The following is a 19,257-nucleotide window of genomic DNA, read 5'->3' as shown; positions in this document are numbered from 1 at the left end:
TTCCCCCACCGGGCGGTGCCAAGGGGTGTGCAGCAGAACCAGGAGTGCCTGCACTGCCCTGTCCTGAGCTGGGAGCCTCGAACAGGCTTTAGGAGAGCAGAGGCATCATCTCCCTCAGACAAAAGAGCAGTTCAGTCCATTGCTGTCTTTCAATATCTTGTTAATATTAACAGTGTCAGTATAGGCAGTAAGTCAGTAATTCTAGACTCACAAGAGTTACTTTTTATTTTACTTATTTTACTTTTAGTCTTTCTGACTTTTATAACCTGTTTTTTCTGGTTTTGTTTTCTTGCTTTCAGTGACTGATCTTTGTTGTTTGCTTGTTTGCTTTGTGTTTGTCAGTCTGAGGCTGCAGCTTTACAAATTATTTTTCTAGTGGCTGATCCAGGTACAGACCCTGCCCCCCATCTCAGCTGTGCACTGTCACCTTGATTGTTTATTTTGCTATAATGAGCTTTAGTGATTGCTCTATCTGCTAAAGTTTTGTAATAAAACTTTCCCTTTTATATTTGGGATTTTACCCTATGTATGTACCTTATGCTGCTCTTCTGTTTTTAAATTTATGATAATATCACTGGTCTGTTTAAGAGAGTAGTGAAACAAATACTAGTATAGAACAGAACTGAGATAATGGTACCTTCAGCAGCTGGCTGGTTAATTATGTAATAACTGGAGGCAAAAGGACATTTCTGTTCCTTGTATATGACCCTATGTATTTCCTCTATATTCCTTACATGGGAAAATTTTTTGGTTTTTAACAATATGATGTTCTAGTTCAAGGCTAAATTTTGGCAAAGGAACCTTGCAGTTCTTCACAGGAATTTGTTCCCCATCAGAAACATTTGTTCACTTTCAGAAGCTGCCATCCACTTGGGACACTCTGTGGTGTTGGTCATGTCTTGTAAGACTGGTGGGATACCTTGTAGGATAAATATTTGAATTACTTCTGTGCCTGCAGACACGAGAGAGCCTTGCTAAGCACATTGAATTGCTCATGCACTTATGCTGTTTTTCAGGAATGGTGAGATAACGTTAGGACTTCCACAGGCTGAAATTCTGTGTTAGCAATCAAAAGGTAGAAATACTGTAAATGCTTTATGAGTTTAATAATAATCTGAAAATAATTCCACTTGGTCTTTTGGCAGTTGAGTTGCCTTGGGATCCAGCCAGTATTTCAGAGCTTCAATGTCTGAAATAATTAAGTGCTGCTGGTCATTTTTAGGATGTAAAAATTACTGTGGGTGGCTCATCCTTATGTGCCTATTCAAAGGATATGCAATATCCTGATCATTTTCCTTCAGAATAATAAAAACAAGAAACATCAATAGCAACTTTTTAGCATTGATTAAAATTAATGTGAATGGTCATGAGGTCTTTCAGTAAAGAAGGTTTTCCTTGCTAGTTTAGGACCACTACAAAAAAAACATTCCCAGGACAGTCTGTCTTTCTGCAAACACATTTCATATTAAAGATGAGATTTTATTAGCTATTATGTTGATTTGTTTACTCACTATTTGTGTTGTCCTCAAACTAATTTGGCAGTGAGTAGCTCTTTATCTTGAAGGTTATTTGAAATTACATGTTGGATCAGGGCACAGTGAGTTTAACCTAATCAACAAATTGAATATATCCAACATATCCATCCATTCAGAATATTTCCTGAATATTCTATTCAGGAAATAGAATGTGATAAAGAAAAAACATTTGTTTATTGTAGCTTGTATTGGTCTTCCACTAAAATAGAATCTAGACTCTTTTGTGACAGGAATACTGATGTTATTGGTACATGATTATTTCCTGTTTCAATTAAAATAAATTTCAGATGATCACAGGAGCCATCCCTTTTGTTGCTGAACACATTGCCTGATACACCTCATTATTGATTTCCATGAAGTTTTTTTCTAAGGTATTTATACAAAGGCCTATTAATGCTAGCATTGTTGAGAATAAATATACAATTATATTCATGTAGTCCTTTCAGAAAGCTGTACCAGGGGACACCATAAGAGAAAAAAACCTTTTGGATTTCATTTACTTTCGCCTGGTTAGGCACTTGGCTGCTCACAGCCAAGTGAATATTCATTTATAGTGAATGAATGTGCTGTGGCTGTGAATAATGGCTGTGTTGTAGTTGGAACAGAGTCGTATACTTTTTCCAGTTCTGGTATTGCAAATATAGCTTCAGTTCAAATGTCTGCATTATCCTTCTATTTTTTGCACGCTTATATAGAACTGAACCAGCTGAGGAGTGTGTATATATATATATATATATATATATATATAATTTGGACATAACTAGAAAAAACAAAAAAACAGAGTTGCTCTTCATATTCTATTTGAAATTAAACACAAAAGAAGATTTTGTATTTTTTAATGTGTAGCTTTACTGTGTGAAGTTGTTTTACAGAATATGCTGAAAATTGTAATCAGCAAATAATTTGTTGAAGATGATGCAGAACTGTTTTTGCACTAATGAAATGTTGAAGGTCATCTCTTAGAGCATTCTTATTGTCCATTTAAGTATAGGTTCTAGTTCATAAATCTATGCTGTGAGACATAATTCCTGTATTATGGTCCGGTATGCAAAAGCAAGAAAATAAAAGGCCTATGCATGAAGCATTATCAGCTGTTATCATATTTTGAAGCAAAATTCAGGTCTATGCAAGTTATCTCTGTTAGAAAAAGCATGAAATAATGTATCTTAAAGGTGATTCCCCAGTTTATTGACAAATAATTAAAAATACCCCTAAGAACCAAAACACAATTATTTCTTTAATCACAAGAAGATAAATTCATTTCTTAGGATTTCAAAAATTCCAGTCAAAACTTAAAATAAATAAAAGTAGTTTCATGTGGTAATCCTATGAGATAATTATATTACAGGATGGTTGGTGGGAAATTCCTTTCAAAACTTCTTGCACTTGTGTACAATTGCCTACCCTCTTGTCGTGGGTTGACAGCCTTTATCCCAATATCGTGTGTTGTGTCTGGCAGCTGTGCCTTTTCTCTCTTCCCCCCCCCGACCGTCTTGCTGCGGCGGGGCGGGGAAGAGAGGGGGGGAGTGTTTGACCAGGCCTTTTTGCTTTTGGCTTTTTGCTGCTTGGCTTGGCTAGCCGCTTTGCTTGCTTGCTTTCTGCTTTTTGCGCTGTTTTTTTTCTTTTCTTTTGTTCCCTCTTTCTTACCCTCCCCTGAAGATACTGGACCGGCTCCGGACCTGACCTGAGACGTCCAGGACACCTGGAGCTTGCGAGAGAAGCTCAGTGCCCTCACCACACAGTGTGTTTCTTTCCTTTTCTTGTGTTGGGGAGTGTTCTTTTGTTACTTGTAAATAAATAGGTTTTGTTTTCCACTTTGCTCCTCCGAGAAATTCCTTCCCGAACCCGGTGTTGGGGGAGGGGTGGTTGGAGGTTTGTTTTGTTTGGGGGGCTCCCTTTTGGAGATCTCCCCTAATTTGTCCTAAACCAGGACAATATACTTTTTGGTGCATTGGCCGGGAAACGGAGGCCAAAAAACAGTGGAAAAAAACCTATAACAATAATATTTTGGTTTTGGCTATTTTGTGGGCATATTGGTGATTCATAATGTCATTTGGAGTGGAAGCTTGCCGGTATTTTTGGTCCCTAGGGGTTTTTGAAGTTTTAATACTTTTGTGGTCCCTGGGGTTATTTCCTTACCCAAAAATAGCTCTGATGTTGTCCCTAATAAGTAGCTTTTGTAAGCGGGGGGCACTAACCAGAATAGTCATTGTGCTGGTCTTATGTGTGATGATGTGTCGGATAAAAATGCTGGACTTTATTTCAGGAATGTATGGATTGCTGTTATGGCTGTTTACTCAGTTTGTTTGGGGAGAAGAAGGGGAAGGGGCTTTTCAGCCTTTGTCTTCCTTCTTGTCCTCCAAATTGTTGACATCTCTATTAGAAAATACTGAATTTCCCCTGAGTTTGAAAGAAACCATCTTTCTGGCATTTAATTTATTAAGCCTTTTCTATACTGTCTGGAGTGTGTATAAAATGAAGACTGAGATTTCTAGAGGGGTTAGAGACACTCCTGACTTAGGAGTAAAACAAAGCAGGAAAAATCTTGACTGGAGTGGGAAATGGGAGGACATGGGCCAGACTTTAAAGGAATTTTCCGATCCTATAGACTGGGACTTTCCATCTGATCAAATTCAGGATCCAGTCGAGGTGGCAAAGTATTTGAGGGAGAAGTGCCATGGTAATACTAAGGAGGAAAGGGTTACTGCAGTGAGCTGGGCCTTGGCATTTGTTTACCGTACTCTGCTAGATACTGTGGAGCAGCAGATAGCAGAAAGGGAACAGGAAGATAAGTTAGTTACTATCCCAGTGACCCAGGCTGCAGCTAACATCCCAGGCTCCAGGCTAGCAGCTGAATCAGACAATAGGCCCCAAACCATGGCTGTTGCAGCTAATACAAGAGGTGGAAAGTGTAAAGGCAAGAGCGATCGAAAGGTGGAGGATGATGATGATGATGATGCAGGAGAAGGACCCTCACCAAAATCAGAGGCCACATCAAGGGGCACAGAATCTGGAGCTAATATTGACTCCTTCTCTCTGAAGGACCTCAGAGGCCTAAGAAAGGATTACAGACGACAACCTGACGAATCTATAATTAGTTGGTTAGTCCGCCTTTGGGATGCTGCAGGGGAGGTTACGATTTTGGATGGTACTGAAGCGAGGCATTTGGGATCCCTGTCACATGATCCTGTCATCGATCAAGGTATGATGAGGGGGGCTAACCCTCACAGCCTCTGGGAACGGGTCCTAAGAAGCGTAGCAGAACGATACCTGTGTACGGATGATCTCTATATGCAGCAGACACGGTGGAAGACCATAGAACAGGGGATCCAACGCCTGAGAGAGATGGCGGTGGCAGAGCTCATTTTCTCAGATGATACAACAACTAGGAATCCGGACCTGGTACCATGCACACCTGTAATGTGGAGGAAACTTGTGCGACTTGGGCCACCTGAATACGCTTCTGCCCTAGCAATAATGAAGCGGGATGATACATATGAGACTGTGCTCGATATGGCAAAGAAGCTTCGAGCATATGCAGATGCTGTGCATGGCCCAACTCATGCCAGAATTGCAGCAGTGGAAACCCGACTGCAGAAACTAGAAGACAAAATAGAGGAGAATCATAAGAAACTCCGGGAAGAGATTAAGGAGGACCTTATTCAAATCTCAGCAGTACAAATTAGAGGCCCTGGTGTCCAACGCTGGCGCTCCTTTGATGGGGAGAGAAGGTACATTCCACGGGCTGAGTTATGGGCTTTTCTGCGTGAGTCTGGAGAAGACATGAGGAGATGGGATGGAAAACCCACCGCTGCTTTGGCACAACGGGTGCGTGATTTGAAGAAAAGAGAAAGTATCACCAAAAGGATAGCAGCTCCAGTCACTCGTAGCCGAGATGTTAAGTATGCTGATGCCGATGACATGTCCGATCCCCTTGAAGGAACTTCTAAGGCATATGCCCAAGGAAAGAAGGACAACCTGGCTTAGAGGGGCCCTGCCTCCAGCCAGGAAGAGGCACGGGAGAACCGGGTTTTCTGGAAGGTGTGGATCAGATGGCCTGGCACATCAGAGCCACAAGACTATGAAGCATTGGTTGACACTGGATCACAGTGTACCTTAATGCCATCGGAACATGTGGGGACAAAACCTGTTTCCATTGCTGCAGTGATGGGGGGATCACAACAGTTGACTTTGGTGGAAGCTGAGGTGAGCTTGACTGGGAAGGAGTGGCAGGAACATCCGATTGTGACTGGTCCAGAGGCTCCGTGTATTTTGGGCATAGACTTCCTCTGGAATGGCTATTACAAAGATCCTAAGGGATTCAGGTGGGCTTTTGGAATAGCTGCAGTGGAGATAGAGGGTATTAAACAATTGAATACCTTGTCTGGACTATCAGAGAACCCATCTGCAGTAGGACTCTTGAAGGTAGAGGAACAACGAGTGCCAATTGCCACCTCAACAGTGCACCGCAGGCAGTACCGGACGAATCGAGATGCCGTGATCCCCATCCACAAAATGATCCGAGAGCTGGAGAGCCAAGGGGTGGTCAGTAAAACCCACTCACCCTTCAACAGCCCCATTTGGCCTGTGCGAAAATCTGACGGAGAATGGAGACTGACTGTGGACTATTGTGCCTTGAATGAAGTGACTCCACCACTGAGTGCGGCTGTACCGGACATACTGGAACTGCAGTACGAGCTGGAGTCCAAGGCAGCAAAGTGGTACGCGACCATCGATATTGCTAACGCGTTTTTCTCCATCCCTCTGGCAGCAGAATGCAGGCCCCAGTTTGCTTTTACATGGAGGGGAGTGCAGTATACCTGGAACCGACTGCCCCAGGGGTGGAAACACAGTCCTACCATCTGTCATGGACTGATCCAGGCTGAACTAGAAGAGGGTGAGGCTCCAGAACATTTACAATATATTGATGATATCATTGTTTGGGGGAACACGGCAATAGAAGTGTTCGAGAAAGGAGAGAAGATAATTCATATTCTCTTGGAAGCCGGATTTGCCATTAAGAAGAGCAAAGTCAAGGGACCTGCCCGAGAAATTCAGTTTTTGGGGGTGAAGTGGCAAGATGGACGGCGTCAGATTCCTGCGGATGTTATTAACAAAATCACTGCTATGTCCCCACCAACTGATAAGAAGGAAACACAAGCTTTCTTAGGTGCTATAGGTTTCTGGAGGATGCACATCCCTGAGTATAGTCAGATTGTGAGACCCCTTTATCTGGTTACCCGCAAGAAGAACAACTTCCATTGGGGCCCTGAGCAGCAGCAAGCTTTCATCCAGATCAAGCAGGAGATCGCTCATGCTGTAGCCCTTGGTCCAGTCAGGACGGGACCAGATGTGAAAAACGTGCTCTACTCTGCAGCCGGGAGCCATGGTCTGTCCTGGAGCCTTTGGCAGAAGGTGCCTGGCGAGACCCGAGGCCGACCATTGGGATTTTGGAGTCGGAGCTACAGGGGGTCTGAAGATAACTATACCCCAACAGAAAAGGAAATCTTGGCCGCCTATGAAGGAGTCCAAGCCGCCTCGGAGGTGATTGGTACAGAGGCACAACTCCTTCTGGCACCCCGACTACCGGTGCTGGGATGGATGTTCAGAGGAAAGGTTCCCTCTACCCACCATGCCACCAATGCTACTTGGAGTAAGTGGATTGCCCTCATTACGCAGTGCGCTCGAATTGGGAAGTTAAATCGCCCCGGGATCCTGGAAATAATTACAAATTGGCCCGAAGGTGAAAGCTTTAGTGTCGCGGATGAGGAACAAGAGCCAGTGACCCGGGTTGAGGAAGCTCCGCCATACAATCAGTTACCAGCAGAAGAAACATGTTACGCTCTATTCACCGATGGCTCTTGTCGCGTCATAGGGATGAAACGGAGGTGGAAAGCAGCTGTATGGAGCCCCACTCGACGAGTTGCAGAGGCTACTGAAGGAGAAGGCGAATCCAGTCAATTTGCTGAAATCAAAGCTATTCAACTGGCCCTAGGTATTGCAGAGAGAGAGAAGTGGCCAAGGCTCTATTTGTATACCGATTCTTGGATGGTAGCCAACGCTCTATGGGGATGGCTGAAGAGATGGAAAGAGGCGAACTGGCAGCGCAGAGGAAAACCAATTTGGGCTGCAGAAGAGTGGAAAGATATCGCTACTCGGTTAGAGAAGTTACCTGTGAAGGTTCGCCATGTAGATGCCCATGTCCCCAGAAGTAGAGCTAATGAAGAGCAGCAAAACAACCAGCAAGTACATCAGGCTGCAAAGATAGGGGAGTTGAAGATAGATCTCGACTGGGAGCATAAGGGAGAGTTATTCTTAGCACGATGGGCCCATGATGCCTCAGGCCACCAGGGTAGAGATGCCACCTATAAGTGGGCACGAGACCGAGGGGTGGATCTAACCATGGACAGTATCTCTCAGGTTATTCGTGACTGTGAGACGTGCGCTGCCATTAAGCAGGCCAAGCGGGTGAAGCCCCTCTGGTATGGGGGGCGGTGGTCTAAGTACAAATACGGGGAGGCCTGGCAGATTGATTACATCACACTGCCTCAAACCCGCCAGGGCAAGCGCTATGTACTAACCATGGTAGAAGCCACCACGGGATGGTTGGAAACCTACCCTGTGTCTCATGCCACAGCCCGTAACACTATCTTGGGCCTTGAAAAGCAGGTCCTTTGGAGGCACGGTACTCCCGAGAGAATTGAGTCGGATAATGGGACTCATTTTAAAAACAATCTTATTAATACTTGGGCTAGGGAACATGGCATCGAGTGGATATACCATATCCCCTATCATGCACCAGCTGCAGGGAAAGTGGAAAGGTATAATGGATTGTTAAAAACCACCTTAAAAGCATTGGGTGGGGGGTCTTTAAAAAACTGGGAGCAGCATTTGGCAAAGGCTACCTGGTTAGTTAACACTCGAGGTTCCACCAACCGAGCGGGTCCTGCTCAGTCTGAGCTCCTTAATATAGTAGATGGGGATAAAGCCCCAGTGGCCCATGTCAGAGGTTTGTTGGGAAAGACAGTATGGATCAACCCTGCCTCGAGTACAGACAAACCCATCCGTGGGATTGTCTTTGCTCAAGGACCAGGTTATACATGGTGGATAATGCAGAAAGATGGAACAACACGGTGTGTACCTCAGGGAGACCTGATTGTGGGATGAGACTCATATGAATGTCATTGTTTGTTGAATGTGAGACAGAAGGAAACTGTAAGTGTCAAAGGTCTGAGCAAGTAAGATGAAAAGAATGCATAAGTGTCAAAGGTGTGAGTAAGTGAAATGAAAGTTTTTATTGTATATTCACGATATGGGATAAGGGGTGGAGTGTCGTGGGTTGACAGCCTTTATCCCAATATCGTGTGTTGTGTCTGGCAGCTGTGCCTTTTCTCTCTTCCCCCCCCCGACCGTCTTGCTGCGGCGGGGCGGGGAAGAGAGGGGGGGAGTGTTTGACCAGGCCTTTTTGCTTTTGGCTTTTTGCTGCTTGGCTTGGCTAGCCGCTTTGCTTGCTTGCTTTCTGCTTTTTGCGCTGTTTTTTTTCTTTTCTTTTGTTCCCTCTTTCTTACCCTCCCCTGAAGATACTGGACCGGCTCCGGACCTGACCTGAGACGTCCAGGACACCTGGAGCTTGCGAGAGAAGCTCAGTGCCCTCACCACACAGTGTGTTTCTTTCCTTTTCTTGTGTTGGGGAGTGTTCTTTTGTTACTTGTAAATAAATAGGTTTTGTTTTCCACTTTGCTCCTCCGAGAAATTCCTTCCCGAACCCGGTGTTGGGGGAGGGGTGGTTGGAGGTTTGTTTTGTTTGGGGGGCTCCCTTTTGGAGATTTCCCCTAATTTGTCCTAAACCAGGACACCTCTCAAATTGTGTTTTTGAAGCCAGGTTATATAACAAAACCAGTGTATATAACAAAGATGCAGCTACAAATGAGCAGCTGGGGGCAGCAGAAACAAAGCAGGATTGCTCTTAGCTTGAAATTAGTGTCTTAATGCTATTATAGCTGCATTTTCATGTTACCTTTTTAGAATTTTGTTCTTGTTTTTCTACCTTCCTCTCATTGAAACAATATCCAGGAAAAAACCTCATTATTTTAATGATGTCTAACAAAACCTACCTGTATTTTATCTATACAAGGCTCACTTCTGTCTTAGTGTTAGAATTGCCATTGTCCTTTATAAACAATGCCCTATTTTCCAGCAGGGACTGCAGCCTTCTAGTAGCTACTGTTCACTCTTGATATTCCAGAACAGATCATTGCTCATTTCAACTGTACCATAAAATCAAACTCTTTATATCAGGGGAGGAAAACTCGGGTTTTGAATAGAAAGCATGATGACAGGTGAGTGAAGATTAATATTTCAGGAAGAAACCTCATGACCTTCCAAGTTGTGTTGTTAATGGTGATTTCCATGAGACAGGACTGTCTACATCTATGTGGAATATGCTCTGAATATGCACTGAATGCATCTGGTCCCTCTGAGGATGGAAATTTCAAGTTGTGCTGAAAATGTCTGCAGTCAGGTAAGGGTTGTCTCAGGGCTGCGGGTGACCTTTCTGTAAGATATTAACAGGATTATGTAGTGGAGCATGGAGCATGCTCATGTGAGTTTATTTGATTTGGATGCAAGGTTTGGTAGTGGGGGGCCTGCCGGGGTGGCTTCTGTGAGGAGCTGTCAGAGGCTTCCCACGAGTCTGACAGAGGCAGTGACTGCAGGCTCCAGGCTGGACCCACTGCTGGCCAGGGCTGAGCCCATCAGCCACAGTGGCAGCGCCTCTGGAATAACACTTTCAAGGGAGGGTGGAAAACACCTGTGTGACAGCACCTGGAGCAAAAAGGAGTCAGAATATGTGAAGAAACAGCCCTGCAGACACCAGGGTCTCTGCCCCAGGCACTGGAGCAGAGATTCCCCTGCAGCCTGTGGGAAGGACACATGTTGGAGAAGTTCCCAGAGCACTGTCTGCAGTGGGAGGGATCCCACACTGGAGCAGGGGAAGAATGTGGGGAAAAAATGCCCCCCCCACCCCCCAAGGGGAAGGAGTGGCAGAGACCATGTGTGATGGACTGGCCATGGCCCCCATTCCCCATCTCCTTGTGCTCCTGGGAGGTGGAAGTATAGAATTCAGGAGTGATATTGAGTCAAGGAAGAAGGGAGGAGTAGGGGAGAAGGTATTTTAAGACTTGGTTTTCCCTCTCATTATCCTGCTCTGATTTGATTGGTTCTAAATTAAACTAATATTCCCAAGTTCAGTCTGTTTTGCATGTCAAAACAATTGCTGAGTGATCTCTCTCTGCCCTTGACACACAAGCTTGTTGTCATAGCAGAGACACAGCAGCTTTGGTGGGCACCTGACAGCCAGACAGGGGCCACCCACCACAGCCAAGGGTGTTCTAAGCACGTTTGGGAGTACTCCTCTGATAGTGGGTCTATTGTAATGGTGTTGGGGGACTGGATAAGGAGGAAGGAGCCAGCCCTAGTGATACTTTGTCCATAGGAAATTTAGGTTGAAATTCTCAGAAAAAATTACCTCTGGCCTTCACCTAAGCTTTGTTTTGTTGAGGAATACTCAGTACTGGTATGTCTGTGAGCAGCTGCAGAGCCAGCCCTGAATTCAGCTCTGGTGGTGAGAGCCCCAGAGAAGAGACCATGAACTGGAACCAACCTTTGCACAGCCAAGGGCACGGGGACCTGTGGTGCCAGCCAGGGCACTGGACACTCAGAGACACGGCAGGAGCTCAGGACTCAGCTGGAAGACCCCAGACTTCCCTGCACTTTGTAAGGATATATAAGCCCAGGGGTTCCTTTGCTCAGGGTCCCTTCTCAGAGGCAGCAGCTCCAGCTGTTATTCTGTTGTTACACCATGATTAAATTACTGAAAGGATCCAGAGGTCTGAGACTCTGCTATGGAAACCTGGTCTGACTCTGTGAGTGTGGGGTGTGTGCCTGTGAAGTGGCCTCTGCCCAAGTGAGGCTGCCAGAGTGGCTCAGGGATGGTCAGACAGTCCTCAGACAGCTTTAGGGCAACTAGTCATTTTATTCCAAGGGAGAGCACAAGCAGAACTCAAATGTGTGCAGTATGAATCTTGGGAATCTTGGGAAGAGCTGAGAAGAGCAGAATAAATCTTGGGAAGAGTTGAGAGCTTGCCTAATTTGATAACATTAATTAGGTCTGGGTACACCTCTGCCTCTGATTATCCATTATGCATGTATTTCACCTGTGAGAAATATCTCTAGTCTTTTCTCTATCTGTTAGTGCAAGGACTGATTAATGAAGAGCATTTGATAAAGTAACAAATGCTTTTATGAAGACAAGGATATTCAGAGCAAAATGTGTCTAGGGAATATTCAGAAAGATCAAAAGCTTTTTTTCTTCATTATGCTACTAGGGAGTGAAAGGAAAACAATACATTTTGCATCAAAGTACCACACTGTCTCATTGCAGCCCAAATAAAAACCAATCTAGTTTATCGCAAAGTTACTGAACTGCAGGCCTGTGAACTGTATGAACTGAAGGATGAAGTTTCTCAAGTCTGTAAAATTTTCATACAGTTATGCTGAGCATCTACTTCCTCAAATTACTGCTGAGCCTGTCCATCTCCAGGAAATTATAAATTTGATTTCTGGGAGGCCCAAAACCCATTGATAGTATAAATATCAATTGGATGTGTGTTGACAACATCCAATAATATATATATACCATGTACCTATAATAGAATAAGATAAAAATAATAATTATAAGAATGAAAAAAAACAGTTTTAACACAGCATTTTAAATTGTATTTTGAAGGAAATATTGAGAGTACCTGCATTTATTCTGAATTGAAATGAGGTTAGAATTTGAAATGCCTTTGTTTCCTGTGAAGTGGAAATTTGAAGTGCTGATCAGTTCTATTTCTAGAGGAACTTTGTAACTGTTAAATGTCAGATTAATTGCTAGTTCTTGTTTTCAAAAATCCAGAGAAGGAAGCTGTCACTTTGAGTTCCCAAAATTATTTTCTGTATGTGTGTTGCAGTTTGTACAGCTTTGTAGTCAATCTAATCATCACTCAATCATCTGTATGCATTTGAAAATTTCTGTTTTTTAATTACCCTTTTCCCCAGTAGTCAATAACGGATATACCAAACATTGCTTTCATCATTGCTCATCCATCTACCATCCATACAGGAGAAACTGGGGGAAAACAGGTTCTTAAAGAGCTCAGAATCCTGGATTAGGCTGTAGTTATTTTGCATGTCCATGTACTGTACAGGAGTAAACATGATTAACTCCATGAACTTAGAAGTCTTTTCCATCCTAAATGATTCTATGATTGTATGAGTAACTGAAAATTAGTCTGCTAAAGTCTTTTGTTCTGACCTATTTACCTGATTGGCCTGCACACAATTTTCAAGATTGGCCTTTCAGCTTCAGCTTAGATAATTACATTGACAAAGATTGTTAAAGCTGCTACTGTGCAGTTTCCTTATTATAGACAATGTCAGGATGAGTTAGCAGACTCATGTTTACCTGCATTCAAATTCTGATTAAATTAAATGTAAATCTCAAGACTTGCAACTAGTATTTCAAGTTATCATCTATCTTTGCCTATACTCTGAGAAAATAACACAGCTCAGTCTAGTGAAGTACAGGCATGTCTTGTGGGCATTTTTACATTATTTGATCAGCACATCTCCACTGATCTTTTTATTGCTGTTACACTGAAAGAGCAACAAGAGCCCCCAAAGAGACTCTGAGTGAAATATAGCCAATGGGATTTTACTTTGAAAATGCTTGCGCAGTATTTAATGAAAAAATGCCAGTGTACTGAGGATTCATTAACTGTTGTATGTTGCCAACAGAGGAATCATAGCTTTTCCTTTCCTCCAGGCAACAAAGACCAGCCCTATGTCTTTATCTGACAAAACAATTATGTGTTCAGGCTGTGAAATAACCTATGGTAAAGTGTTTTATTCAACAAAGACATCCTAGTGAAAAATCTACTAGTTTTTTGACCTGAAGTTCCACACTGTGGAACTTTTTCCTCTGAAATCTTTTAAAGAATCATTAAGAACATGTCACTTAACAATTTGGAAGTGCATCAAATGCATCTGTTTTTCATACAGAGTAAACTCTTGCCAAGAAAATTTAATAAAGTGATTTGCTGATGTAGAAGACTGTTGATAATGCACTCAGCATACCTAGCCAGCATACAACACTGACAGCTAGTTCTTCTAGATAAGCAGAGGATTTTAGATATAAATGTCTAAGAAAACTCAGTACCTAGGAGATCATCACTTGGCAGTAAATAATAAATGGATTCCCATGGTATCTTACATGGCATCTTAAAAGATTTTCTGTTTGCATTCTCATAATTCCAGGTTTTCATCTGAAATGGCAAAACAGTGTTATAGAAGTTTCCCATCAAGTAGAATGCTGTGGCAAATGCCTTATCATCAGATAATATTCGTTCATAAGAACCAAAGGCTTTTTCTGAAAAAGGATGGTTTTGCTGAGTTGTTTTCTTGACTTGTTTAATTTTCAGTTGCTTTACAATATTGCTTTTTGAACAATGTTTTTGTTTTAATTATAATTAGAAATGGTGGAGACTCAGAAGATCTGATAAAATTTTCAGTTTAAAATTTTGACTGAACTAATCTAATTGCCTATCTGGGACACTTGGAAAAAGAGGAAAAGAGAGAGGGATTTCTAAATTTTTTTCCCCTTTCAGATTTTTCATCCCATCATAGTTTGAAATATCATTTTTGCATCAAAAATACCTTCAGGACTGGCTTGAGGTTTCCAAATTATCTGACATCTCTATCTATGGAGCTTTCTGGCCACCAAAACTCTAAAGGAAATCACTGTGTTTTTTCTGTTGTGGTCATTATTCTTGCACCTGTGTAGGGGTGAGCTGATTGAGGAATGGCCTATGTGAATGTTTTGCACGAAACCTTCTTGTGCTGGTCCAATGGAATCATAGCAGCTGGCACATGTAAGATCCATGAACAATGAAGAAGCATGAGTTTAGATCTACTGGACTTTCACAACTGATGTAAGGTTCAGATGATATTAAAGAACAGCTATGATGACTTACTTGGAACTGTATCAGCACTGTATTGGCACCTGATATAGATCTCAGAGGATAATGGTATTTTAAAATCCCTGATAAACAGCTTTTTTTCTGCTCTGAAGGCATTTTAGTAAGGAAGCTGGATCAAAACTGAGATCAGGATTTCAAGTAATACTGGAGTATGTCATTATACTTACCTGGGTGGAATTGGAAATCAAGATCAAGAAATTATATAACTTTGCATGCATTGTGACTGCAAAATACAAATATGGAAACACACAAGAATATGGGAGTTTTCATGTATTTGTTTTTCTACTATATGGCTGTGGTAGACACCTATGCCACAATAAGCTCAAATGTTGATTTAATATTTTCCCTCTAGTGCAGGGATGTATAAAGCACAGACTAGAAGTCAAATGTTTTAAATTAGACAATTAGACTTATAGCTGATTTAATAGCAAATGAATGTGCTGTGTGTCCAGATTTCACTAGCATGTAATAATCTGTGTTGTCATAATGAGTATTTTCATAGAGCTATTTGTTTTGAAAATCTTTGGCAATCCATCTGTTTTCTTAATAACTTGACTCTGGTCTTTCAGGTAATTTGATTCATTTTTATGACCTCCCCACTTTTTGTTTTTTTTCCTTTTTTTTTTTTTTTTTTTTTTTTGTTTTTTTTTTTTGTTTTTGTAGTTGGTGCTCTCTCAAGTGAGTTTTGATATTATTACTAGAAATTCTATCCATTGAGGTACATTTAAGTTTTATTGTGTAAATTATCTATATAATCATGAGCTGCTTTAGATTGTAATTTTTTACATGCTAGGACAGCTGGCCACCAAGTAGAAATGTTTTCTAAGGCAGGAAGATGTGAAAGATACCCAAAAGGAAGAGAAATGGCCTTTGAGAAAAATCACTGAGAGAAGCTGCTAAGCCTCTGCTTTGGTAGTCTTTGTTCTCTTTTGTGGGACTCTAGGTACAGTGGATTTATATGTATATGCATAGTGAAATTGTGCCAGATTAATTGTTACAAAAGCCTTCTCTTAGCCTTTTACAGTTGTAATCCTCTCCTGTTTTATGTTGGATGGCAGTTTGGTGAAATGCATAGTACTTGGGAAGGCTAATGGCTTAGGCATTAACTTGGTTATATCCAGACTGTTAAAACCTTAATTTCCAGCGATGAAATAACCTTGATAGATTTAAATAACATTGAAAAGAGTTTGCCAAATTGGCAACTGTAATTGTTCATCAAGTGGTTGGATTGCTATGGAAGCACACTCTGCAAGCTTTCAGAGGAGGCTGCTTTCATTGACATATTTTCTCACTCCTTCAATTGCTGGGATATTGTGAGCACAGTGAGGTGAGTACTTGTTTGAGCAGCTGCTGCCAATAATGTGCCTGTCTGAAGGCTGTGCTAGCTGCTGGAAATTCTGTAATCATATTACCACAGTATGTGCCTCTCGTTGGAGGCGAGGAAGCTGTAAAGCCTTCAACGTTGGATTAGCCAGTATTCTATTTGCTCTTGCAAATAGACTTTGGCCAGTCTGAATTTGTTGTTTAAAAAGCAAAACCTGGCATGGTATTTTCACCACCATGGTATTTTCAGTCCTTTCAGGTCTGAAATAGGCTCAGAAATGGGTCTCAGTGGTGTAGTCATTTTCTGTAGAAGAGAAATTCAGAGTTGCCTGTTACCTCGCTCACACTGGGAGTGACTAATCCATTACAAGGTGTTTAAATCTGGCTCCTGCCAGATCGCTCTTCTGAAACTATAATACATTAACTGACCAAGACCTTTTGCCTAACACTCTTCCTGGGAGACAGACTGTGCAAAGTCCTCTGGAGCAGGGTTTGAATCCTTTCCAGCCTGAGGAGGACTGGTCTCATTTACCCTCTTTCAGAGTTCTTGTTCAGTCCTCTGAAGGACAGTGTAGAAGTAAATTAAAGTAACTTCTCAGCTACAGCTGCTTTCCTTTCTAAGGACTGGAAAACCTCGAAAGAAAAATAATTTCCAGTCTGATAACAGTTATTTTGTATCTGTCTGTGAATTTTTCATCATCAAGTTCATTTTCCTAATGGCAATTACATAAAACTTAATTGACTTGTTCAGTGGAAAAACCAAACAATGTGGAGAAACCACACAGTGGATTCATATTCTCCCTTTTCTTACAGAAGTAGTATCAGTTTGTGTGACAGCAACCAATTAGTCCAGGTACAATGTTATGCTAAAATGCTTCTTTCAAAGTTGCTGGGTGTCTGCTCTGCTGTGTTGTGCACTCATACCCTGGCAGGAATGCTAGAAAGCAAAGGCCTGTGAGGTTGACTGCAAACTGTGCTGCATTTAGAGTAAGAAAAAGAATTGCTGTTTCAGATTTCTTATTTGCATGGTCCTGTTGTTTCGCAGGCTTGTGAGAGGAGAGGAAGTGGCTGAACTGCTCATATCCAGTGCAAATTAATTTGTAGTTGTGCCAGTAGGCTCCAAGGGAAACTGAGCTGTGCTGTTGTAAGACTTATATTAGCTCACCTCTGCCTTCAAATGGTCTCAGCATTCAGGTAAGAAAATCTAACAGGGATAGAAGGAAGTAGACTTAGGGAAGTGAAATTACTATAACTTTTCTTACTTTATGGATCAATATTCTCCCATTGAATTAAAACTCTTCTTTCAGGACAGCAGCTATGTCTGTTCTTTTTTTTTTGCTCTCAGCCATATGTTCCTTAGGTAATTTAGACTAAGCAAATTCAGGGGATGAAGTTTTTAGGTGTCTTTGGGAAAAGTGTCATTAGAGAGGCCTGATTATGCAAAACAGAAAAGAAGATTTTTCCACTTTGCAAATGCCAATTAGCTTTTTCAGTGGCCTAGTGTAGGAGTTCAGCATGATTTTCATAATTTGAAAATAAGAATTGCTGAGAGATTAGAACAACATGGATTGCAAAAAAACAGGTATCATATTCTAAAAATCAGTTTTGAGTTCACAGTTTTGAGTTAACAGCAAGAAATGGTGTTATGTGAGTGTTTCATTGAAGAAAATAGAATTGCAAAATCAAGCATCTTTTTTCTCACTTGTAAAACTTGCCCATTTTTCAGGGTTTTTTTTTCGTTTTTGGTTTTCTTTTTTTTGTGATTTAAATATTTTTCTTCAGGAGCTGTCAAATGTATTTAAACTCATCACCAGTGCAATGCATTTCACTTAATTTCATGTCCACTGCATCTCAAGTGAAACCCACCTAGCAATTATTACCATTCACTTGCAAAAACTGCTGCATTCATAATTTGTGTTTCCCAAAATGTAGCCAGTGAGAAAAAGTGTGAAATGCTACTATGCTGAATTGAAACATGAAATGAACTCAGAATTTTTGGCTTAGATTGAATTTAAATATAACTCAGCATTGATTGAAAATCTCAGTGTCCTAGATTTGCACTTTTAGGTTTCAATTTATACTAGGCATGAGTGAGTGTTGTTAGCTGCATGAATAATGCATTATTTTCCTCAGCTCAGCTCATTCCCTTCCCATACTTATTCATATATGCTGTTTAAATGAACCTAAATGCCTGTATTGGTAGGTGCTCACTGGTGTTCCTTCAAGCTGCAGGATAGAGCAGTTTCCTCAGGCTTAAAACAGCTACAGAACTACTTACCCAGAGACCACCTTTTCAAACCATCATTTGTACTTAGTTGTCATCTGCATTCAGTGACAGAAGCCCCCTTTCACACTTCTGTGTCATTATCTTGAGTAAAATTCTTGTAGATTTATATGTATTTTTGAAATGTATTTCTGGTGTCAGAATACTGATTTGTGGAAAGGAGAAGTAGCTTTTATGACAGAACCCAAATGCACCCAGGGTTTGGGGCCTGAGGATTTGTTTTTCCCTTAGACACAGGATACCGTAATCAATCCACACCTTTTCAGAGCTCAAGGAGTCTGTAAACAAGGGATTGCATAAACAGAAGGAGGAAGTAGGGCCGAATTGGTCAGGTTTCACTGCTACAGGAGCTGCACAGTTCTGTTCATGTCAGTTCACAAAAATGAATTTTGTCAGAAAACAAAGACTAATATTAGCTAATTTTAGATGAATTGAAACTAATTTTGTCACTTCATTGGCAATTTGTGTTTTATCATTCTACAGTTTGAATGTCACTAACTTAAGTTTTTATATTATGTCAGTTATTCAGACTTATATGGATCCATAGTTTATTACTGCCTCTATGCAGATAAGGAGTATATTTCCTTTATGTAGTAGGTTTTAGTAACAATTGTTAAGGTAGCACATTATTATTGCACTCAAAGCACAATAATAAATAAATAATAAATAAAAAATTTAATCTGCAAAGGAAGCTTTTAAAGATGTTAGTGATAGGTATATGCCACACAGCCATCAGCTTTTGTACGAATTTTTCCTCAGTTTCTTACCATGAGTAATATATTTTCTTCATCCCAGTGTTTGTGGTGTTTGTTATACATTAGGTACTGAGAAATGCAAACAACATGCATGCAGTCACAATATAGTCTGCAACAGAAATGGAACTTAATTTATGCTTCTTGAATCCATATTATTGCCTGGATGCTACAGTACTGCCCATCTTCTTTATTCTACAATTGTGTCTTTGGAAAATATCTCTAAATGAGGACTTACTAGCTATTTGAGTTATTCAAATGAAAAAGATGAAAAGAATCTGCTT

General features: G+C 41.4%; 1 protein-coding gene across 3 annotated transcripts in view; it reads left to right on the top strand.

The window, feature by feature from the left end:
* The first annotated feature begins 5,654 nt into the window (after positions 1 to 5,654).
* The window catches only part of LOC134418641 (uncharacterized), a 56,204-nt gene continuing 42,601 nt past the window's right edge, over positions 5,655 to 19,257 (top strand). The window contains exons 1-4 of one of the 3 annotated variants that reach the window (XM_063157217.1): positions 5,655 to 9,197; positions 9,736 to 9,874; positions 9,954 to 10,056; positions 16,983 to 17,125. In XM_063157217.1, coding sequence (XP_063013287.1) covers positions 5,655 to 8,702 — 3,048 coding nt within the window. In that variant the 3' untranslated portion in view covers positions 8,703 to 9,197; positions 9,736 to 9,874; positions 9,954 to 10,056; positions 16,983 to 17,125. Of the gene's footprint in view, positions 9,198 to 9,735; positions 9,875 to 9,953; positions 10,057 to 16,982; positions 17,126 to 19,257 lie in introns of those variants that run through there. The other 2 variants (XM_063157218.1, XM_063157216.1) reach the window with 2 other exon arrangements.

This window comes from Melospiza melodia, chromosome 5, assembly GCF_035770615.1.
Source record: "Melospiza melodia melodia isolate bMelMel2 chromosome 5, bMelMel2.pri, whole genome shotgun sequence".
NCBI lineage: Eukaryota > Metazoa > Chordata > Aves > Passeriformes > Passerellidae > Melospiza > Melospiza melodia.
Note: the sequence above shows the minus strand (reverse complement) of the source record. Positions and strands in the feature narration are given on the sequence as shown.